At 39.2% G+C, this 24,951-nt stretch overlaps 1 protein-coding gene across 11 annotated transcripts in view; it reads left to right on the top strand.

Annotated features, from left to right (window-relative positions):
* Nucleotides 1-24,592, top strand: part of CEP63 (centrosomal protein 63) — a 55,212-nt gene extending 30,620 nt beyond the window's left edge. For 5 of the 11 annotated variants that reach the window (XM_060196976.1, XM_060196968.1, XM_060196965.1 and 2 more), the window contains exons 7-16: nucleotides 3,177-3,410; nucleotides 3,655-3,794; nucleotides 7,324-7,461; nucleotides 7,537-7,617; nucleotides 10,204-10,318; nucleotides 13,248-13,445; nucleotides 13,803-13,889; nucleotides 20,347-20,552; nucleotides 21,815-22,094; nucleotides 24,197-24,592. In XM_060196976.1, coding sequence (XP_060052959.1) covers nucleotides 3,177-3,410; nucleotides 3,655-3,794; nucleotides 7,324-7,461; nucleotides 7,537-7,617; nucleotides 10,204-10,318; nucleotides 13,248-13,445; nucleotides 13,803-13,889; nucleotides 20,347-20,552; nucleotides 21,815-22,094; nucleotides 24,197-24,355 — 1,638 coding nt within the window. In that variant the 3' untranslated portion in view covers nucleotides 24,356-24,592. Of the gene's footprint in view, nucleotides 1-3,176; nucleotides 3,411-3,654; nucleotides 3,795-7,323; nucleotides 7,462-7,536; nucleotides 7,618-10,203; nucleotides 10,319-13,247; nucleotides 13,446-13,802; nucleotides 13,890-13,981; nucleotides 14,033-20,346; nucleotides 20,553-21,814; nucleotides 22,095-24,196 lie in introns of those variants that run through there. The other 6 variants (XM_060196978.1, XM_060196969.1, XM_060196986.1 and 3 more) reach the window with 6 other exon arrangements.
* Nucleotides 24,593-24,951: the final 359 nt, after the last annotated feature.

Below are 24,951 nucleotides of genomic sequence, written 5' to 3'. Positions count from 1 at the left end.
AAATAGGACCAGCAGCTGAAGACATTTAGTGATTCTTATTATTTTACAGCTCTAAGCTTTCACAGAAAGAATAAGGCAGGGGCTGGGTGGTGGTGCACTCCATTATGTGCACATGTTACCAAGCACAGGACCTGGGTTCAAGCTCCCAGCCTCCACCTGCAGCTGGGAAGCTTCACAAGTGGTGAAGCAGTGGCTGCAAGTGTCTTGCTCTTTCTTTCTTCCTCTTTCTTTCTTTCCTTCTTTCTTTCTTTCAATTTGATTTACTATTGGATAGAGACTGAGAGGGGAGGGAGAGAGACAAAGAGACACCTGCAGCCCTGATTCGCCACTCGTAAAGCTTTTCCCCTGCAGGTGGGGACCCGGGGCCTGAATCTGGGTCCTTGCCCACGGTAGTGTTTGCGCTTAGCCAGCTGCACTACTGCCTGGCTCCTCTCTCTTTCTCACCCTCGCCATCCCCCATCCCTCTCAGTTTCTCTCTGTTCTATCAGCTAGGAAAGAAAACTCAAATTTAAGAAAGAGTAAAAAAGAAAATAGGGTGATTCATTAGAGTTCTGTCACCTGTGTCTTAAGTAGGAGACAAATCCAGTTTTCCTGTGTGATACTTCATAGACAAGTTAACCTTCTTTAAAAAATTTTTTTATTATTTATTATTGTCTTTATTTATTGGATAGATACAGCCAGAAATCAAGAGGGAGGGGGGTGATAGAGAGGGAGAGAGACAGAGAGACACCTACAGCTCTGCTTCACCACTCGTAAAGCTTTCCCCCTGCAGGTGGGGACCAGGGGCTCGAACCCAGGTCCTTGCGCATTGTAATACATGCGCTCGACCAGGTGTACCACCACCCGGCCCTGCTAACCTTCTTCTTTACCAGGAGGTAGAATAATGCAGTCATCTTTCAGTGGGTTGATGCGTCTCTTCTCCTGGGTGGTCCCTTTCCTCTATTAGTTCTTAGTTTTTGTTTATTTTTCACTCCATCCTCTCCAGATATTTATTGTATACTTTTTATAAGATTTTATTTTGGAGAGCCATTGTAGGTTCAAAGAGAATTGAGAGGAAGTACAGAGGTTTCTTATAGACTGCCATGTGTGGGTAATCTCCTTCTTTGTCAACACCATTCACCAGAATGGTATACTCATTACTAAGGATGAATCTGCATTGAGGTGACACAACCCAGCAAAGTCCACAGATCACATTAAGGTTCGCTCTTGGTATTGTACATTCAGTGGGTTTGGGCCATCTTTGTAGTTGTCATACAGAATGCTTTTATGGGCCTAATATTCCTCTGAGCTTTTCCTACATCCCTCTCTGGCCTATAATCTTTCTGTTGTCTCTACAATTCATTGTCTCTACAATTCAATCCAGATAGGCTTCTCTTGCATTTAAAGTTCATGTATTTTTATGGCTTGACAGCACATTTCTTTTTAACACTAAGTAGCATTCCTTTGTCTGGATGTAGCACAGCTTATCCTCTCCCCTAGTGAAACTAGTGAAAGACTTTTTTTAAAAAAATTATTTATTTATTTCCTTTTGTTGCCCTTGTTTCATTGTTGTAGTTATTATTGTTGTTGTTATTGATGTCATCGTTGTTGGATAGGACAGAGAAACGGAGAGAGGAGGGGAAGACAGAGAGGGGGAGAGAAAGACACCTGCAGACCTGCTTCACCACCTGTGAAACGATTCCCCTCCAGATGGTGAGCTGGGGGCTTGAACTGAGATCCTTATGCCAGTCCTTGCGCTTTGTGCCACCTGTACTTAACCCACTGCACTACCGCCTGACTCCCTTGAAAGACTTTTTACTGCTTCCATATTTGGGCAGTTATGAACAAAATTCCTATAAACTTTATGTGCAGGTTTTTGTGGCTTTCAACTGCTTTTTGCTGGATCTTATTATTATAAGAATACATTTAGTTTTATTTTTGAAAAGTCCACCAAACTGTGTTGCAAAATGTTATGGTCATGGTTATGATTTATGATCCAGTGGGATTTATTCCAGGGATATAAGAATGGTTAAACACATGTAAGTCAGTTAATATAGCACACTACATCAGCCAAGGGAAAGAAAGAAATTGTATCATTATAACAATAGAGCCAAAGAAAGTTTTGGACAAGCTTCAGCATTCACTTATGATTAAAAAAAATAAAACAGATAAAAAAAATAAAACAGAACTATCAGCAACATGGAGATAGACAAAAAATGCCTCAATACAGTAAAGACTATGAATGATAAACCCACAGTTAATACCATATTTAGTGGTGAGAAAGTTTTGCAAAGCTTTCCCTCTAAGATCAGATACAAGACTAGGATGTCTGCTCTCACCGCTGTTAACTTAGTTTGTCAATGTCTATGAATAACTTGTTGTTGTTTATTAGGATCCTGTTGAATCTATAAATTATGTTGGTAAGAATTTACAGCTAGGCATTATTGAGTCTTACATGAATTACCCCCACAGTTATTTAGTTCTTAGATTTCATTTGGCAGAGTCTTGTTGTTTTCTTTATTTAGATCTTGTACATATGTTAGGTTTATGCTTAACATAAATTCATAAATACAATAAGAGTATACTATTTTGCACATGTATTCATACTTGATTCTTTTTTTTCCCCTTAATTCATTTTCTAGGTGTTTTTATTTTCAAATCCCAAGTTGTTTATTGTTGGTATATAGGAAAGTGATGGATTTTGCATGTAAATCTTGTATCTTGCAGTCTTGCTGTAATTGTAATTAGTAAGGTTTAGTTCCTGGAATTTGTTTTGTTTTTCAAGGTTTTTTTTTTTGCATAATTATGTTATCTGTGAACAAAGACAGTTCTATCTTCTTTTTCAACCTGTATACCTAGTATTTGCTTATTGCCTTAGTAGAGTTTAATGTTAAAAAGGAATGGTGAGAGGTGACACTCTTGCATTTTACTGGGAAAGCTTCAATCTTCTTACTATTATGATATTAATTGTATAGAGATTTTGTAGATAGTCTCTATAATATGATGAAAGTTCTTATCTATTCCTAGTTATTTTGAATATTAAAAAAAAAAGAAACCACAGACTATATAGATGTCTAGTGAGTGGGGATGCTTTATGTCTTCGTAGAAGTAAAACCCAGTCTTGTGTTGCTCTTCCTCAGTCACTGACTGTTCTTTGCCATTTCACCTTTCCTTATCAGCAATCTCTGTGCTTCTAGGCTCAGCTTGCCAATAGGAAACAGAAGCTAGAGTCTGTGGAGATGTCCAGCCAGTCAGAAATCCAGCACCTGAGCAGTAAGCTACAACGTGCCAGCGACACTATCTGCGCCAATGAGCTGGAAATAGAGCGCCTCACCATGAGGGTCAATGACTTGGTCGGCACCAACATGAATATCATACAGGAACAGCGACAAAAAGATGAGAAACTGAGGGAGTCTGAAAAACTGTTAGAGGTGTGTTTTAAAGTGGGTGTAAGTGGGTGAAGTCTGTGTGTCAGTGCCTTCAGAGAGAATAATTTACCTAGAACTAGGTTTCAAAATGTTCATACTTCACTGCTCTGTAGCTGATGGATCAGACGTTGATACACTTACTAATGCTGTGCTTGTATGTGATTTATAGTCTGACACTCTGGCTTCCTTTTTCTCTTATGACAGACAAATTATAATAGCATCTGATATTACCCTGAATATTTTGCAGGTTCTGCAGGAAGAAAAGAGAGAATTGAAGGCAGCTCTCCAGTCTCAAGAAAGCTTTATCCATGAGTCAAGAATGCAAAAGGATAAACTTCACACAAAATTAAAATCAACTGATATTCACCATGTGTTAGAGGACATACGGTATATTAAATCTTATTTTTTTTCCCTTCATGGTTTTTAATCATTATTTTAGGGACTGGGAAATGACTCACCCAGTTGAACTTGAACCTTACTTAATATGAGCAAGGTCCTAGGTTCAAGGCCATATACCTTATAGGAAAGACCTTGAATAGCACTGGGCATGTTTCATAAATGGTGGAGCAATACTGAGGTATCTCTCTTGAATGGGGGCTGGGCAGTAGTACACCGGGTTAAGCGCCATAGTAGGAAGAGCAAGGACCTGCTCAAGGATCCTGGTTTGAGCCCTGGGCTCCCCACCTGCAAGGGGGTTGCTTCACAAGTGGTGAAGCAGGTCTGCAGGTGTCTGTCTTTCCTTCTCTCTCTCTGACTCCCCGTCCCCTCTCAGTTTCTCTCTGTCCTATCCAAAAAATAGAAAACATGGCTACCAGGAGCAGTGGATTCATACTGTAGGCACCTAGCCCCTGTGATAACCCTGGAGGCAAAAAAAAATTGTTTAAACAAACAGGTAACCTTTTAAGATATATTTTGAGTATACATTTTATTTTAATTAAATATTTGTATAATATTGAATATTAAAGAAAGATATAATTTCTTTAAGAAATAATAGTACAGTGTTCCCTTAGATAGACAAACTTACCAGTGTGTCCTGGAACCTCACCTCTTCAGAGTCCGACCCTACTAGGGAAAGATAGAAACAGGCTGGGGATATGGATTCATGTCCAATGGAGAAGCAGTTACAGAAGCCAGAACTCTCACCTTCTGCATCCCCAAAATAATTTTGATCCATACTCCCAGATGGGGAGAATTGATAGGGGAAGATGACGAGAGGGCTCTAATCTCCAACTCCATCAGGACCTAGAGAGAGAAGAGGAAAAAGGGAAGGACATTTGGTTTATGTGTGACTTGGAAAGGAAGAGAAGATGGGACCTTAAAAAAGTGGGAAAGTATATACAAATATAGACAGATAGTTGTAGAAATAATAGTTAACCCAAATCTGCAACCTTAGGAGAACTGCTGTAGCTTACAGTGGAGGGACTGGGGATTCAGAACTCTGGTAGTGGGAACGCTGTGGAGCAGTACCCCTGTTATCTTGTAGTTTTGTAAATAAATATGAAGTCACTAATAAAAATCATTTAAAAATAAAAGATAAGATGCTTGCAAGAAAAAAGAGATTACAGTCCAGTGCATTTTGAATATGTCCATAAAAAGATTTAGATTCACAAAATTTTTTGTTTCACTTATTGCATCTCTTCCATTGACATCAAAGATATTTTTATGCTCTTCTTTATAATCTTTTATTATCTCCAATACAAAAGAGAGTTGTGTACTACTAATCAGCCTGTAGTAAAATTATTTCTCTATAGCTTCAGGCACATTTTCAAAAATTTATGCTACAAAACAGTATGTTACCTCTGAGGTGAATGTTGTACTTCATATGATAGTATTCTGGTTATGAACTGAAAGATTTAAAATTTTAGATCTAAATCTATTAATTTATTTTCTTCTCATCAAATGGTCTTCATTATACAATTAAAATATTAATATCATCAGATTAATCACTTCATCCATTATAATGAATTATTCATTTAAAAACTTTCCTAAAGAACTTGCATTGGGGCTGGGTGGTGATGCACCTGGCTGAGGGCACATATTACAGTGTGTAAGGGCCAGAGTTCAAGCCCCCAGTCCCCACCTGCAGGGGGAAAGTTTTGTGAGTGGTAAAGTAGTGCTGCAGGGGGACTCGGGCGGTATCGTAGCAGGTTAAAGTGCACATGGCTCAAAGTGCAAGGACCGGCGTAAGGATCCCGGTTAAGTCCCCGGCTCCCCACCTGGGAGTCGCTTCACAAGCAGTGAAGCAGGTCTGCAGGTGTCTATCTTTCTCTCCCCTCTGTCTTTCTCTCCCCTCTCTGTCTTCCCCTCCTCTCACCATTTCTCTCTGTCCAACAACGACAACATCAATAACAACAACAATAACAAAAAACAAGGGCAACAAAAGGGAAAATAAATAAATATTAAAAAAAAATTTTTTTTTAAATGTAGTGCTGCAGGTTTCTCTGTCTCTTGTCCTCTCTGTCACTCCCTTCCTTCTCAATTTCTGGCTGTCTCTAGCCAATAAATAAATAAAGATAAAAGAAGGAGGGGGAAGAGGGGAAGGGGGAAGAGGAGCAGATGGGGAACTTGCATTAATTAATACCCTGGCTCATTCCTCTTCTACTTTTTTCTGTTACCTCTCTGCTCCTCCATCTTGGCCATTGTCAGGCCATACTGGTCCTCTTTCAGTTGGTGGAATCGTCAAGTTCATTCCTGCTACTTGGGTCACAGCATATACTGTTCCCTGGGGCTGAAAGTTTTTTTCTTTCTGATCAGTCTATTGCTTAACTTTCTCATCATCTAGGCCCCCTGTTAGGATCATATCAGCACATGCTTTTGCTGAACATTTTCCTTAACTTAGATCAAATCTAAAAGCACTCTTTTTTTTTTTTAACTGGTGTGACACATTATAACGTAAGTTTCAAGTGTACATCATTAAGTTAAAGCATACATTCAGTACATTAAGTTTACTATTCAAAGTTCAGTTCTGTCATTCCCCATGCATTTGAATCCTTTGTCCCAATTTCTCTCTCTCCCCAGCCCCTTCTCTCTTCTGGGAGCCATAGATTGATTTCACAGACCAGATGTTTATTTTGTCCTGTTTAGTTCAGCTGTTTGTGTTATCGAAGGCATACTTAATTTTATATTACCAATCATACAATTAAATAGTGTTAATAATTGATAATGCCATCAATATTCATCTTAGCCACTTGATGCCTTGGCCTTAAGCACCAGCTTTAATACTGTATATTTGTAGTTTTGTGCTTGATCATATCATAGATTTTCTTTTTAAATTTCCATATCTAAGTTGATTTTTATAGTGTAGATTTTTTTCTTCCTCCAGTTTGGGTCCCTAGTCAAGAAACTGATTTCTAAGAAGTTAGAACTGAAACTTCCATCTTCTAAATTGGACTGTAGTTCTTGTAGTAAAAACTAGATACTAAACCTTTTAAAGTTTTCCCCTTAAAATTTACTGTATTTCTCCCATCCAAGTACTAACCAAGCCCGACTCTGCTTAGCTTCCGAGATCGGGCGTGTTCAGGGTGGTATGGCCATAGACAAAATTTACTATATTTCTATGTGTGAATTATTGCTATGAAATTTGTTGTGAAAGGTAACGTTAAGTGTGATGCAAATTTTTATTCTTGCTAGAACTGTAATTGTTTGTGCCTTAAACTCAAGATATCAAAATATCAACAAAATAATATCATTAAAAAAAATTAAAATGGGCTCAATCCCAGTTGAGGAAAGAGTAAACTGACCTTTTTTTGAGAAGCACCATGCCTTGTTTCTTTACTCTTCCAGTGTTCTTTTCATAAAACAGGGAAGATCCTGAGGAGTTGTAAAGATATCATCACCAAAACCAGTTGGGAACTACAAGCTGCTTGTGCACTGCTTTTGTCTGCAAAGACTAACAGTCCTTCTGTGCCCTCCACAGGTCACTGGAAGAGTCTCAGAGGGAGTGGAAGCACACCCCTCGAGGGCAGGGAAGTATAGACAATGCACTCTCCCAGCTGGACTTCACCCACACCAGTGAAGAACTTCTGCAGGCAGAGGTGACTCGTCTGGAAAGCAGGTAGATAACTGTATACCAAATTCTTCAAAAGAGTTGCCTATGTGACAGTCTGTATTTCTTCTTTCACCCGTGCAGGCCACCTTCAGTTAGGCTTTCCCTGCTGCCACCCACTTCACTGGACCTGTGCTTTGTGAGGTCTCAGTGGACATATAACAGGTGTGACAAGTGACATGCTTCCTTCTGTCCTCAAATATTGATATTTCCTTGGGTATTAATCAGACCCTAACTTAAGCTATACCACAAAACAGCTTACCTACATCCTCATCATTCTTTGTACAGCCTTTGTCATGCTTCTAAACTTGTGGGGTTTCCTAGAGATGACTCTGTTGGTAGAGTGCATGCATGCCTTACATGGGTGTTAGCCTGGGTTTTATCCTTGTCACTGCATGAGAACACTGAAAGACATGGAACTCTGGGGGTAGTGGAGAGGTGCTTTGGTCTCTGTCTCTCTCTGTTACTGTCTCTTTCTTTCCTCCCAACCCCCCCCAAATAAACAAACAAACAAAACCAGAATTTAAAAGATGGAACAGGGAGTTGGCCCTGAGTTTGATCTCTTGCACTGCATAAAAGCAAATTAATTATTTTTTTTACTGGAAAGAGTTTAATATTTTAAATGGGAATCACAGTCATTTGCATACTAACACTTTCTGTATATAAAAGATAAGAATATATAAGAGATAAGAATATATAAACTATTAGCTTTTGACAAGAAAGATTTTAGTTAACCTAATATAATCAGTTATCTAGTTTAATTAATTTATTGTTTACTTATAATATGTTTTTTGCCACTCTGGAGATGACCCAGTGAGTCAAGCATATGACTTGCACACATGAGTCTGATCCTGGCATTGCAAGGGCCAGAATGATTTCCCTGGTTCTCTCTCTCCTTCTCTTTCTCTCATTAATAAATAGATATATTTCTTTATTTTATTTAATTAATACTTTTGTTTTTACTTTTTTTTTTAAAGATTTTATTTATTTCTGAGAAAGATATGAGGAGAGAGAAAGAACCAGACATCACTCTCCACATGTGCTGCTGGGGATTGAACTCAGGGACCTTATGCTTGAGAGTCCAAAGCTTTATCACTGCACTACCTCCTGGACCACTTGTTTTCACTTTTATTTCTGTTTTGGAAACCATTAATTTTTTTTTTTCCTTTTCCGGTAGAGAGGCAGATAACAGATAGCGATGCAGAGAGAGCACAGCACCTAAGTATTCCTCAGTGCAGTGGGAGCCAGGCTAGAACCCAGGTCATGCATATGACAAAGCACTTACACTACTTAAGTGACTATATTGTTGGCCCTAAATATTTTCTTCACATATTAAATATGTAAAGAATATATACCCCTCCCTAGTTTTTATCTTATTTCTATTTCATCTTAGAGTTGTTGGGATATTTTTGGTTATCATCCAAGTATATGTGCATATTTTAGGTTGAATAAAGAGGTTTTGACATTAGTACTAAGATTTGTGCTTTTGTCATTCTTTTTCCCATTGATTGGCTTCCATATGTATGTCTGTGTTTTACATGTATGGCCTCACTTTTTATTCCATCGAGAGAAACATGTTACAGGAGAACTTTCTGTTCTTTCGTCTACGAAGCCTATGTTCTCCCAGGCTCTGGAGACTTGTCTCAAGACTCCTTTCTTGTTTCTGCCTTGCAGGGTGGCCTGGACACTTTCTCATCTATAGGCCTTTATTCTTTGCTATGTAGGTTGGACCTTAATATCTCTGATTTCTTTTACTTTCAATCTTAGTGTCTGACTTACTAGGTAACAAATGAGCATTCTAGGGTTTTTAGAGGTAAGTACAGCTAGAATAAATGGGTACAAACACCAGTGTTCACTAATAAAACAATGACTTAAGCTTTTTTTTTTTTTTTGGTCAGTAGAAAAAGGAGCACATTTAGACAGCTCATTGGTATTGTTCCCAAAACAGGAACTGGGGGAATTTAATTCATTGTTTTTGTTGTTGCATTTAAAAAGTGGCACGATTGGGTAATAACTTGTTTTTAAATTGAGCATGTAGGTGAAACAGTCTAGGCAGTTATGAAGCATTTATTGGATATTCTAGAACGTAATGTTATAGGGATGGTGGGCAAAGTTGGAGGAAGATACGATGTGAAAGACATTATTTTAATCATAGAATTTGGAGTTTGAGATGCAAAATGCAATTGTTAAAGAGCCTGAGAACAATTTAAAGTGTAAAATTTTAGGCCAGGAGACAGCTCACTAGGAAGAACACATGCCTTGGCATGCAAGAGGCCCAGGTTTAAGTACCATGGGGAATACTATAATGCTACTTATCTCACTTAATATGATTATTCAAGTTGATGTGGTTCTTGAAGGAACACTGACTGATCATTGCCAGGTGAAAGAAAGCCCATGTGATCAAGGAAGTGGTCCACCAAAGACAGAAAGTCAGGCATGAGCCATAAAGTCTTTCAATTTAGAGGCAAAAAGATTTTTTATAACTAGTGAACTTTTTTTTAAAACTAATGAAGTTTTAAGCAGGAGGAAAAATGATAGGTAATCCCCCAAGACAGAACAATTTCCAGCAGTTTGCACTGGATTTATATAGCTGCCTCTGGTAACAAGGAAATTGTAAGTGAATTTTAAGTTGGGCTGGGATGATGTTGGACATTCAGAAGGTAAGCTAAATAAATTTGTGGGCCTCAGGTTCAATTTTGTTTTAAACATGTGACCTTTTGTTTGTTTGTTTGTTTGTATATGTGTGTGTAGCTTGGAATCTGTGAGTACAACATGTAAACAGTTAAGCCAAGAACTAATGGAAAAATATGAGGAGTTGAAGAAGATGGAAGTACATAACAATGAGTACAGGGCAGAGATTAAGAAGGTAACATCTGTATGCCTGGGACTGCAGAGCTGTACAGCCCTGTGGGCTGGGAGGTCACAGGAGTAATTTTTATTGAAAGGAAAATACAATACAAAGGGCTGTTTGACAGAAGTAAATAAGCATCTAGAATGTGCCTAGAAAAGTGTCTTCTTTCTTTGCCACCATCAAATATTTTTCAATATAAATCCATATTTTCAATATAAATTGAGCCTGTCCCTTTGACTCCTTTTATCATATATTGATGAAAAGCTTTCCGAAAAATTTACTTGTCTGGCTTATAAAACATATGAACTAGCATTTAATATCTTGTTAACTAAAGGTGGTCATGGACTTATATACTCATGTGCCCTGACTGTTCTGTTTGTTAAGTAGTATTTAAAAAAAATTTTTTTATATTTATTTTCCTTTTTGTTGCCCTTATTGTTTTTTACTGTTGTTGTAGTAGTAGTTATTATTGTTGTTGTTATTGATGTCGTCGTTATTAGATAGGACAGAGAGATGGAGAGAGGAGAAGACAGAGGGGGAGAGAAAGACACCTGCAGACCTGCTTCACAGCCTGTGAAGTGACTCCCCTGCAGGTGGGGAGCTGGGGTCTCAAACCAGGATCCATACGCCAGTCCTTGAGCTTCATGCCACGTGCGTTTGACCTGCTGCACTACCACCCAACTTCCTGTTAAGTAGTGTTATTTTTAAAATTTTATTTATTTATTTATTTTTGTTGCTCTTGTTATTTTAGTGTTGTATTTATAATTGTTGTTGTTGGATAGGACAGAGAGAAATGGAGATGGAGAAGACAGAGAGGGGGAGAGAAAGACACCTGCAGACCTGCTTCACCGCTTGTCAAGTGACTCCCCTACAGGTGGGGAGCCGGGGGCTCGAACTGGGGTCCTTACGCTGGTCCTTGTGCTTTGCGCCGCCACCTGTGCTTAACCCACTGTGCTACTGCCCGACTCCCCAAGTAGTATTTTTTCTAACTTCTTTGAGATTCTTTCTAGTCACTTTCTTCTTGTCTTTGTTATCTTCTGTGGATCAGACAACCATAAAGCAACATTTATAGATTTACAGCTAAATAAGAATAAAATTCCTAGCTCTATTAAAGTTTTATTGGGGAGAATGTATGTAGAGAAAGGGCTGAGCATAGTGCCTGGCATTCAGTAACTACAGTGAATGTTAGATGCATACTATTGCACATCTAGATAATGTCTGCATGGATGTGGGGACGGCTCAGTACTAGAGCACGTGCTTCACCTGGGTGAAACCCTGGGGCCAGTCCCCAACACTTCTTCTTCTTCTTCTTCTTCTTCTTCTTCTCCTTCTCCTTCTCCTTCTTCTCCTTCTTCTCCTTCTCCTCCTTCTCCTTCTCCTCCTTCTCCTCCTTCTCCTCCTTCTCCTCCTTCTTTCTCCTCCTTCTTTCTCCTCCTTCTCCTCCTTCTCCTCCTTCTCCTCCTTCTCCTCCTTCTCCTCCTTCTCCTCCTTCTCCTTCTTCTCCTTCTTCTCCTTCTTCTTCTTCTTCTTCTTGCGTTTGCCCTTCTTCCGTAGCCAGTTAACAGCGTCAGGTTGAGCCTGATGTAAAGTTTCGAGACCTCCTTTGAATCTGGAGAGGTGGCAGTCGTTGACTATGTGGGTCATAGTCTGTCTGGAGCCGCAGGGGCAGTTCCGGTCGTCTCTGGCTCCCCAGTGGTGGAACATAGCGGCACACCGGCCATGGCCTGTTCGATAGCCATTGAGGAGGGCCCAATCATAACGTGCTAGGTCAAAGCCGGGTTGACGCTTGCAGGGGTCTGTGATGAGGTGTTTGTTCTTTACCTCAGCTGACTGCCAACTCTGTTTCCAAGAGTCTGGAACAGAGAAGTTCAGTGTAGGCATAGGGGACCAGATTGGGTGACGAGACGTCAAGCGTTGGACAGGGTGGGCGAAGATATCCACGTATATTGGCAGGTCCGGTTGAGCGTAGACGTGGGAAATGAACTTAGATGATGCCGCATCCCGACGAATATCTGGCGGGCGATGTTGCTAAGAACTGGCAGCCATGGAACCGGGGTGGAATGGATGGTTCCAGAAATTATCCTCATGGAGGAATATAATTTGGAATTGACCAAGTGGACATGGGGGCTACGGAACCATACTGGGGCACAGTATTCTGCAGTGGAATAGCATAATGCCAGAGATGATGATCGTAGTGTGGAAGCGCTCGTGCCCCATGAGGAGCTGGCCAGTCTTGCAATGATGTTGTTCCTCGCTCCCACCTTTGCTGCAGTTTTTATGAGATGTTCATGAAATGACAGGGTGCGATCGAGAGTAATGCCAAGATAGACTGGCTGGGCTTCATGCCGGATTCTCGTATCGTCAAGCTGCACATTAAGCTCACGCGAGGCCGAGGCATGGTGTAAATGGAAAACAGATGATACCATTTTTTGCAGTGCTAGGGATTAGTCGCCATTTTTTACAGTAATCAGATATCAGAGACATGTCTCTGCATTTCAGGAAAGACAAAACCAACATAGAATATCATAAGTGACAGATGGGTGTTCTGGTTTCTTTCTTCCACACATTCAATTTAGAAATTGCTTAGGGCTTTAATACTGGTTCTCAGCATTTGAATAAGTCATCTCTACCTACTTTGAGCTATGATGAGTGCACCTGACCTTCAGTGTAGATGTACATGGCAAGTTGCTAGTTTTTGGTATATTTAATCTAGGGGGAAAAATTCCTTGAGGCAAGGTAGCAATTACCCTACTGTTTTAGATATGGTTTTATTTTTCCCCAACCTAGTTCAGCTCTGGCTTTTGTGGTGGGATGGGGCATGGGGGGTCAGGTGGGGGGTTGGGAGAGTCTGCATACCATTATACTATCTCCCCCGCCTGACTGTGTTTTTCTGTCTGCTTGCTTTCTCTTCGTTTTCTGTGCTTTCCTTTCTGTCTCTCGGCAGTTGAAAGAGCAGATTTTACAGGCAGACCAAAGTTACAGTTCTGTGCTAGAAGGAATGAAGATGGAGATCTCCCAGCTAACTCGGGAGTTACACCAGCGCGACATCACCATTGCTTCCGCCAAGAGCTCTTCCTCGGACTTGGAAAAGCGACTCAGAGCAGAAATACAGAAGGCAGAGGAAAAAGCAGTCGAGCATAAGGTGAAAGTTGAGAAAAAATGGTTTTATTTAAAGTTTGTCTTTGGGGAGTAAATGTAGTAGCAATATGATTTCTCTATTATTTAATTTAGTAAACTTTCACTAGGCATCTGCTTTGAACCAAGGGTATGCTGACTAGCAAGCATTCTAGGGAAAACTGGTGGGGAGGAGACCATAAATACAAGTAGAAACTGTTTCCACTAATTGTGGCTGAGTGACATGTCTTTATAAGAAATGCTTTAGAAAGCACATGCATATGAGTAAAGAATTTAACTTTGCTGAATAAAAATTACATGTGGAAAAATTATAAGATACAGTTTGCTTATTTATTTATTGTTTTTTCTGCTTTTCCCTGCTCAGGAGATTTTGGATCAGATGGAATCACTGAGATCAGAAAATCAACGTCTTTCTGAAACAGTGATGAAATTGGAATTGGGTTTACATGAGGTACATAAATAGAAATATTAAAGTTTTTCTCTTTCTTTCTTTTTTTACTGCTAATCCTTTAAGGAAACTACTTTGTTTGGTTTTGTTTTTAGAAAGGGACTGAAGTCCGAGTGGCAAAGAGAGAGTGAAAGAGACCAGTGGAGGTAACGCACTGTCCAAGTGAGCTTTTTCACTAGCTCAGAAATCATTTTATAAATTCTGATATTGTAAGGCTAGGGCTAAGATCAGACAATGGAATGATTTCTGTGCAGAAACTTTTTAAAGTGATAAAACAGTATTGGAAATGAGCAAAATATTTACCTCAGCACTTGGAAAATATTCTCTCTCTCTCTCTCTCTCTCTCTCTCTCTCTATATATATATATATATATATATATATTAACTTTTATATATAAAAAGGAAACACTGACAAAACCATAGGATAAGAAGGGTACAACTCCACACAGTTCCCACCACCAGAACTCCATATCCCTTCCCCTCCCCTGATAGCTTTCAGATTCTTTATCCCTCTGGGAGTATGGACCCAGGATCATTATGGGATGCAGAAGGTGGAAGGTCAGGCTTCTGTAATTGCTTCCCCATTGGACATGGGCATTTACAGGTCTATCCATACTCACAGCCTGCCTCTCTCTTTCCCTAGTAGGGTGGGGCTCTGGGGAAGTGGAGCTCCAGGACACATTGGTGGGGTTGTCTGCCCAGGGAAGTCCAGTTGGCATCATGTTAGCATCTGGAACCTGGTGGCTGAAAAGAGAGTTAACATATAGAGCCAAACAAATTGTTAACTAATCATGAACCTAAAGGCTGGAATAGTGCAGATGAAGAGTTGGGGGGTGGTGTGTCTCCGTTTTGTAGATAGCTAGTAGGCATACTTTAGTTAAATTCCAAAGTGCCCATGACTATACTAGTTTTTGTTTTTCCCCCTGAGCCTGATATCTGATATGCAGGTGGATCCAAGTTATTGTCTGGGGAGATGATGTCATGGCTGGAAAAAAGGACCAGAAAGCTGGATTAGGGAAGAGAGGAGTTTCCAAATATGGGAAAGGTGTATAAATATTGTTGACTGTAAACCCATCGACTTGATCTGATCTGGGGCCCATATTCAGCTTAGGAGCCTATGTGACCTCTGTATCCCTGGGATCTGAGCTCACATTCTATGGTCATGAGTAGGAATGTTCCAAGCTGCCCCAATTTCACGACCTATCTTCCTCAGGTGGAATATAGAGTATGTTGTTCAGCCTCCCTTCGGAGGACGGAACATTCTCTGCTGTTGTTGATCCACATTGAGGGCAAAGTCCTATGGGGGCCCACAAAGGGATCTCTTTTATTGTTCCTGATAGAGATGACTGGTAGCAATGGAGAGAGGGATTTATTCGAGGTCTAGGCCCATCATGTCTGTTAGGGAGTCTCAGGACTCCCTGACTAGGGCCCCAGCACATGGGGTGGCCTGATAGTGACTAAAGAGTGATTGTTAAAGTATGCCAGTCTCTTGCCCTTATTCAGCTTTTGCAGTCCTTACTTTGATAAGGTTAGCTTTGGAGTGAGTGAGGGAAGTACATATACACCTGAAAGCAAAAGTGCACAGTAGTCTGCAGTGAGTCTGTATATGCAGCAAGCAAGTAGAAAGACCTAAAAAGACACCATAAAGTTCCTAATGAAATAGCGTCTACTTAGACCTAGATACTCTCCTCACCTACTTCCTATTATATTACATATTTTTATACTATATTTATATTGGATTGTCAGAAAAGTCATGACATATTTTTTCTATGTTTTTCTTTGCAAAAGTGCTTCATGACTTTTCTGATGAGCCAGTATTATAAAACACATGTACATCTGGGGTTTAGCATAGTGCCTGGCACTTAGTGAGTAGACAATGAATGTTAGATGCTATTGTTATTATGAGTATGTTCTCAATATCTTTTCCTTACAAAATATATCATCTTTTAAATATTTTAGTTTATAGTTCCACAAAATACAATTAATATAACCAAATATTCTGGAACTTTTATGGTCCAAGCATTTTAGTAGACAGTGCTGTGAGAGAGATAAGATAGGATTATTTCCTTTAAAAGCTTATGGTTATCTAGCAGTGACGAGAAGAAATGTGTACCCACCAGCACCTGTGACACCAGAAATAACTAAGTTAGCTGAAAGTGAGTTACAAATACTGCATGCTCTTTTAACTATTTCATTATAAAATTCTTTTAGTTTGCAAAATGCCTGGGAGCTGTAGAAAGTCCTTTTCCCTGTGCTTACAGAGTGAGTGATCCCCATAGTTGCAGTTACACAGGTGCCTGACTTCAGCCAGGGGCTGTAGAGATTAGAGTGGGAGAAAGGGCAGAATACTGGAGGGATGTTTTATCTTAACTAAAAGAAAAGAGTGATATAAGTTTTTGAAAGAGTAAGAGTCTGTGTAACATCATAAACTATAAAGACTTTTACCACCCAGAAATGTAAAGTTTCTGGGTGGTAAAATACCACATTAACAAAAGGCTGACAAACTGGTGGAAACTATCTATAGACAAAATATTCTATATAAAATCTTGATATATAAGGGTTGCCTACGAAGATAATAAAGAATCTAATAAGAAAATGAAGAGAGGACAAACACTGGTAATTTACAGAAGTAATATTAATATCCTTCTTTAAGGAGAACTGGTCAACCTACGTAATAGTCAAAACAAAATAACTTTTTTTTTTGCTAATTGGGTTAATAATTTTTAAGAACCAATATAGCTTATTTTGTCAAGGATAGAGGGAAACATTAAATTTATAAGTATAGATGATCTGTAAACTTCCCAGTCATGTGCAGTTCTGATTTCAATTTGATAGTCACTGCCAAATAGTTTTCCAGAAAGGTCATATTGGTTTTTATTCCCAAAGAGCCATCCTTGAGGAGCTAATATGTATAAAAAAAAAAAAAAGAAAGAAAGAAAGAAAAGAAAAAAAAGTCAATTCTATGTTGTTTATAATATCCAAAGTTTCAAAATAAGCAAAATGTTAATCTATGGAAGGATGATTGAGTTATGGCTTTCTGTACTGTGAGAGGTCATGCTGCCGCGTAAAGAGCAGATAGAAATAGCCATGTAATCTTGCATCTTCTTCAACTCCCTTTAAAAGTATAATGAAAGGATTTTTTAAAAGAGCCTATGTTTACAGTGATTGGAAAAATAAAGCATCAACAGCTGATATTTCCCGAGGGGGGAAATGGATGGACAGATGAAAGGAAGAAAATGGGGAAAGTAGGGGGGAAAAAAAGGCAGCAAAGAGGGAAGATGAATCACTTAATTTTTTTAATTTAAACTTTAAAAAAATCTTTATTTATTAGAGACAGCCAGAAATCAAGAGGGAAGGTATGATAGGGAGGGAGAGAGACACTTGCAACACTACTTCACCTTGCAGATGGGGACTGGGGCTCAAACCCAGGTCCTTGCATATTTTTAACATGTGTGCTCAACCAGGTGCACCACCACCGGCCCAAAGATGAATCACTTTCTATGCTCTGATAAAGCTAAGCTAGTAGTGGAGAAAGCCAGGAACCAAGCTCAGTAATTGCACAGAATCTTTACAAGGCTCAGGATGTGGGCAATACTTAATTAAGAGAATTTTAATCTGTACCTTTTCATATTTAAAAGTCAGGAACTCTCGGGGGCCAGGCAGTAGCGCGGTGGGTTAAGTGCAGCAGAGTGCAAGGACTGGAATAAGGATCCGGTTCAAGCCCTCCAGCTCCCTACCTATAGGGTTGCTTCACAAGTTCTTTCTCTCCCCCTCTCTGTTTTCCCATCCTCTCTCAATTTCTCTTCGTCCTATCCCATAACAGCAACAACGACGATAATAATAACAACATCAATGATAAACAAGGGCAACAAAAAAGGGAAAAAACAGCCTCCAGGAGTAGTGGATTCATAGTGCCAGCACCGAGCCCCAGTAATAATCCTGGAGGAAAAAAAAAAAAGGAACTCTCAGAGGCACATAAACCAGACTATGACCAGAGATTCTGTCCAACTGAATTTCTCCTGAAACCTCCTGTCTAGTAGTATTATTATCTTTTGTTTACACAACTAGGTGTGTACTTGTTATACAATTGTTACATTATCTTTCCCATTCATTTATCATAATGGTTCATAAAGTAACACATTTGAGACAAATTTAAGAGATGCCCAGAAAGAAAATTATATATACTCTTTTTTTTTTTTTATTCATTTATTCATGAGAAAGATAGGAGAGAGAAAGAACCAGATATCACTCTTGTACATGTGCTGCCGGGGATTGAACTCAGGACCTCATGCTTGAGAGTCCAATGCTTTATCCACTGCGCCACCTCCCGGACCACAATTATATATATTCTTAAAGTATATTTAATGACATCAGGCCCTGAACTCTAAAGAAATCCTATTAGTAGTTTAAACTTCCTCTGGTTTTGAAATTACACAGTGTGAAGATGTTGAACTCTAATTATTTAGAGTAATTACTAGAAAGTGACTTTTTGTATTTTACCACCTGGAAAGTGGAATTACTTTTACAAATGAATGTTTGGATTAACTGTCTTTTTGAAATAAAAATATATAATTATCTTAATAAAAGAAATAGCTTTAGTAAAATTGATTATTTACCATATTACTGAAAGTAGTTTATAGATGAACTGCTGTGACCTGCAAAATTTTTTTGTTGTTGCTGACTTTTTTTTTTTGAGATTTTTATTTGACAACTTTTGAAAGACTGGTATAGACAGTTGTATCTCTAAGTTTCTGTTTTATTACCAAACTAGTGTTGACCAGAAAACTATTTACAAAATGAACTGAGATGAGCTTTATATTAAGCTCCAAAAAGGAAAAAAAAAATGTTTGACAGCTAAAATTTAAGCATTTTATCCATAGAAAAAACTATTTTTTGTCTGAAAGTCATTTGTCCAGAGCACTGCTTTTTAGGTACTTTGTTCCTGAAAACACTCAGAATTGAAGAACAATAAAACTCATGTCATGGAGTTCTGGTGATGGGAATTGTACCCCTCTTATCCTATGGTTTTATCAGTGCTTCCATTTTATAAATAAAAATTAAAAAAAAAAAAAAAAAACCTCATGTCACAGAACTCACACCAGATCCCAGATCAGAGTAGTAATTCCTATTCTATCCTTGAACGCTGTTTTATTATGTGCAAATTTATTTCATGCACAGCAATAGCCAATGTTATGTAAAAATATTTAAAACCAGATTTAGTTTGAAAGTTATCCTTGTCAGCTAGAATTCCTTTTCAGAACCTTCTGTCCACTGTTTTCCTTTGAAGCAGTCTCTCAGTTTTCTTCTACAGATATTCTGGGAGTAATTAAACCTCCTCTGTCTTAAAGAACTCAAGACTGCTATTTCCCCCTCTTTTCCCTATGTTTTGTTTTTAAATATTGTTTTTGGTGCTGAAGCCTCACATATGCAAAACAAACATCTTGTCTGCCAGTGAGCTACATCCCTGGCTCTTTTTCTCTGATTCTCATCTGTGACATTCCTTCATTCTAGTTTCATTTTTCCCTCAGTTGTTTGGAAATTCTTTGGCATATCAGGGAAGCCCATTTTGCTCTGAGCTCACCACCCCATCTACTATAAGAAACAGTACCTTTTCTGTCTTATTCTTAAAAAAATTTAAAAAAGGAAGGGGGAGTCGGTAGCGGAGCAGGTTAAGCACACATGGTGCGAAGCTCAAGGACCAGTATAAGGATCCTGGTTCGAGCCCCTGGTTCCCCACCTGCAGGTGGGGGTCAGTTCATGGGCGGTGAAGCAGGTCTGCAGGTGTCTGTCTTTCTTTCTCCTCCCCACCCCCTGCCTTCCCCTCCTCTCTCCATTTGTCTGTGTCCTAGCCACAACAATGACATTAGTAACAACAATAATAATAACTACAACAACGATAAAAAAAGGGCAACAAAAGGGAAAAAGAAGACCATATTTATAATTTCTTTGCTTTTGTTTTTATGAGAGGGAGATACAGAGAGAAACAGAGCACTACTCAGTTCTTGCTCATAATGGAGCGGGGGGATGAATGTGGGACCATGGAGACTCAGTCATGAAAGTCTTTTGCATAACTACTATGTTATCTCCCTGGCCCCTATCTTACTCTTAAGAGAGTCACAAAAAATCTTGAAGAAGCAAAGTAAACTCACAGGTAAACTATTTACAACAACAATATCAATTTTTAAAAATTCTTTATTAGGGGCTTAATGGTTTACAGTTCACAATAAAGTACAATAGTTTGTACATGCAACATTTCCTAGTTTCCACATAACATTTCAACCCCCACTAGGTCTTCCTCTGCCATCATGCTTGCTCCAGGACATGAACCCTCCCTCCCCTACCCCCACCCCAGAGTCTTTTACTTTGGTACAATATACCACCAACAGTTTTTTTCCCACCGATAGTATTATCACTTAGGATTCTTATGCAGAGTAAATGACTTTAGTATTCTTTTTTATTAGGCAAAAGAGATTTCATTAGCAGACCTCCAGGAGAATTATATTGAGGCATTAAATAAATTAGTGTCTGAAAATCAACAACTGCAGAAAGATTTGTTGGATACGAAATCTAAGCTGGAGATTTCTACTGAGATGTGCAGAAAGACCCATGACACGATTTTTAAGCCAACACACAGCAAAGCAGCTGAGTTCAAGAATACAGAGTTCAAGTAAATTTCCTCACAGTGCTTCTGAAATGCGGATAATTGTAATCTAATTCTTGTTACTTTGAAAATTGTTTCCAAAACTACTTTACAAGGATGAAAATTATCAAAGGAGTCTTATTTCTAAAGTGCAACATGCACTAGTAAAGAGATCTTTGGGTTAAGCAATGAACGAAGGTTATATACTCAAGCTTTAGTTTTTAGATACTCTGGATGTGTAGGTATAAACCACATTCTTACTCCAAAGTGACTTCTTGTGCTGCCCACTTCCCCAGCCCCACATACCACACATGAAGTAGGGGCCAGCTTTTTATTTTAAATTTCCTCTGTAATTAGATTTAACTGTAGACTCTTGCCGTTAGAAATCAGCATTCAGTAGAACATCACTTAGCTTCACTCCTTTCCTACCTCCCTCCTTTCAGTTTCAGTGAAAAAGACAGAGGGAGAGAGAATGCATTCATGGACCTTCACCTTGGTATTTTTAAAAAATTTATTATCTTGATTTACTTATTTATTGGATAAAAACAATCAGAAATTGAGAGGAGGGAAAAGGGAGATCGGAAGAAAAACAGACAGACATTTGCGGAAAAGGGAGATCGGAAGAAAAACAGACAGACATTTGCAGCACTGCTTCACCACTTGCAAAGCTTTCCCACTGCAGGTGGGAGTTGGGGGTTTGAACTGGCTTCCTTGTGCATTGTGACATGTGCACTCAATGAGGTGAGCCACCATCCGGCCCCATTCGCCTTGGTGTTGTGTGTGGTGCTCCCATATGGTTTCAGAACCTCAAACCCAACTCCTCCCTCATGGCAAAGCAGGCATTCTACCAGTTGAGCTATCTCCCAGCTCCAGCTTCAGGGTTTTTTTGTTTGTTTGTTTTTTACTATATGACTTGTGTATTTTCTTACCAAAAGTTTTTGCTGATAAGTCTTACAGCCCTTCCCCTTCCACCCTCAGTTGAGTGTCAGATGAGGTCAGGTGCCCTTCTTTAGTGCATAATACCTCCCTGTCACAGCACTGAGCCACACTGTCTGGCTTGCCTGTCTCCCTTGCTATCCTGGTATTGTGGGTGAAAGTTCTTTGGGGTCTGAATGAATGAAAGAACACTTGCTCTTGGGCTGTTCATTTTGTAGTTTATAGACTTACTCCTTCTCCTGTCTACTTGCTTTTAAATGAACTCCCTACATTTCTGTTAGAAAAGAGAAAATAAATAAATAAAGGCTGCTACAATTTCATTTATGTCTTCCTTTTCCTGATCTGCTATCCAGGCCAACCGATGGCCAGAACAGACATGATGGACTAAAGAGAGAACGCTACAAAACAAGTCTTCATTCTCCAAGAGGACAAGTGCTGGACAGTATAGACTCCAAGTCCAGGGTCCTCAGCCCCCTGAGCCCTCAGATCAGCAATTGCAGCTCCACCATCTCCTTGCCTTTCAAGTATCAGTGCAAACCTCATTCTTTGCCTTCAGTGCTAGATATAAACGAAACCAATTTTTCTGACACTGTATCTGAGAGTATAAATGACCAAGAGGAATTTCTGTCTTCGGTATGGAAATTTTCTGATCTTGCTAGTGTATTAATTTATTCAGCTTAACTTGTTTGCTCTAAGGGTGAGAAGGAATATAGTTCTGTTGTTGCTGGGCTTTTCTTTTTTTTCTCATTGTCTCTCTATCTTAAGTTCCTGTTATTATCCTCAAGTATTTCTTTCTGTCTTGGGATTTTGATTGTGAAGGCATATTCAGCCACTGCTACTTTTCAAAGTACGTCTTAGTTCAGAACTATAACCTAAGTTAGAGGTTTTCATTAAACACTTAAAGATGTTTATTTATTGCATTTGGTAGAGACAGAGTTTTATACAGAGAGAAACAAACCAGAGCACCACTCTGGCACACATGGTGTGGGGGATAGAGCCAGGAACCTCAGGCATACGTGGCCCGGTGCTCTACAGCCCTTGAGCCATTTCCCTGTTGTCCTGTATCTTTCACCTTAGTTGGAGGTTCCCTTCCTGCCTTTTACAGGGCAGGTCGATTTTATAGTGGAATTGTTGGCTCAGGGTGAATCTGGAGACTAAGTTGGTCCTGAGGCAGGAAATAGAGAAGGGAAAAATGGGTAGGTAGAGAAAGGAATTGCATCTGCCCTGTTCAGAACTGGGACTGGGAACCACATAGTGAGTGAGTAAGCGAGCGAGTGAGTGAGTGAGAGTGAGTGGGTGAGTGTGGGGGGTGATGCCTGGGCTGCATTTCATACTGCTGGCCCTTTCCCTCTACTGCTGTGCGTTTCCTAACACTAGGTGTATGGTCCTGTGCTTGTTAAAGTTTAGTACTTTTTAATTAACCTTTTCTTTGAGTGATTTGCCAACAAATCTATGGAAAGGTTTTCTTTTTAAAATAAGTTTCCCACTTCATAGACACAATTCTGAAATCCAAAAGCTATTCCGAAAACTAACTTTCTTCCTGAGTTTGACAGTAGGACTTATTCAGCACTGAAAGCTGACCTGAGTTCATAGCTAGATACATACAGACAATGCTTCCATTGGCATTGTACTTAAGAAACATCAGTGTGTTTGTTTAGGAAAAGGCATCTCCATCTCCTCTGGGCTGATCCTAGATGATCTTCATTAGTCATGGATTCTGTATTTGCAAATTGGGATGCTCATAGTCATTTGTGAATATGTGCCAAGCTGAAAAAAGAAAAGAAAATAAAAGAAAAGAAAGGAAAAACACTGAGCCTCCAGAAGACAGATTTCACAGCTGGTTGAGGCTGTGGTCCAGGCTGTATTCAGCCTTCCCATCTCAGCTCCTCACAGAAGACTGGGGGGCTGATGCAGTGGCTCTCTATATATACTATATACAGTGTATAGAATGAAGGAACTTGGACACGGGGCCCCCACTGAATGGTCTGTTTCCCAGGTCTGGCACCTTTTAGTAGGGTGGCCTCACATCAGTCACTGAACACATCTTTGAACCTCGTATCATTTTCTGTAAAATAAAATAGAATGTATAAGTATGGGTTATATAATTATGTAAATAGTTACATATATTTTTTCCTTAGTTATATATATTTTCCCCCTCTAGGAGCAGTGATTCTATATGTACTAAATCAGTGTTTAAAGTGATGCTAGAAAAAAAAATAGCTGCTGTAAAGGAGGGTCAGTTATGTGTGATGTACGTACTGTCTTACTTGCTAAAACGACGCTGGCCTCAAAGGTTTTAGACTGTGAATTAACACTTTGGGGGTAGGATTTTTTTTTTTTTAACTGTTATTAATTTGGTGGATTTTCTGTGCTTTAAAACCAAAGTAAAAAAGTCAAAATTTTAAAGTGGGTTTGAAATAACAGGCATTAAGGATATTATTCTCTTCTGGAGTACGGAAGAATACACAAGTCTAAGTTGAAATATTCTTCAGACCAATAACATATACTAATATGACGCTTTATATAAGGTGGTCCAAAAGTGAAGTTATCTGAGGGTTTTTTTTTTTGTATAAGTTATTGATTTTTCTATACTTGTCTTTAGAATTAAAAAAAAAGCACTTCAAAAGTTTTTAAAAATCACATTTGACTATTGCTAGTTAGAACTTACCATGGATGATGTATCTTAGAAAATTCAATATTGTACTTACATGTGTCAAATCCTGTTTCTCTTCTAGTGTCCCCTGCCTGTATCTCCTCTCGGTTCAATAGCTACAAGGTTTTTGGAAGAGGAGGAACTTCGGTCCCATCACATCTTAGAGCGTCTTGATGCCCACATTGAAGAGCTAAAGAGAGAAAGTGAAAAGACGGTGAGACAATTCACGGCCCTGAAGTAGCCCCTTGAAAACTGACAAACTTGGAAGCAAACACTGAAGAGTCACAGTCATCTGAAGCGGCAGCTCTTTAAAAAAAAAAAAAAAAGAACATGTAAAAACTGTGAAGATGGGACGAACACTGAAGTGCTATGAAGCAGTCTGAGCCATTGATGCTTCTGTAAGATGCTTTTACTGCACTGGTTTGTTAGAAGAACTTTTTCCATCAGTGACTTGTGAGAATAAACCACTTTGCTAGTCTTTTTTTCCTGATATTAATACTCATTATCCTAACATGATAGTTTTTATTGTTGACTTGGGCGTGAATAACTATAGACCATATGGTACGTATTGGAAACAAAGTAACTAGAGGCACTTTCTTTAAAAGGACAGCTGCTGAAGAAACAGGGACTTAAGTGTCAGGCTTTCTTTAGTGACATACAGGTTTTGCTACGCAATAGTCACGTAGGCAGATTATTGGCAGATCAGTTGGGCAGAGTCAGGCTAGAAGTGTATAAAGGGGGAGCTTTCTCTCAAGCCTCCGTAGGAACCTCTCTCTTGTGCAAAACTCAAGTATAGCAGGTAGAGGAAGGGGTGTGGGTAGAAGAGGTAGGACTGGC

Source organism: Erinaceus europaeus, chromosome 1, assembly GCF_950295315.1.
Source record: "Erinaceus europaeus chromosome 1, mEriEur2.1, whole genome shotgun sequence".
Classification (NCBI taxonomy): domain Eukaryota; kingdom Metazoa; phylum Chordata; class Mammalia; order Eulipotyphla; family Erinaceidae; genus Erinaceus; species Erinaceus europaeus.
This window is presented reverse-complemented; position numbering and strand designations above follow the sequence as displayed.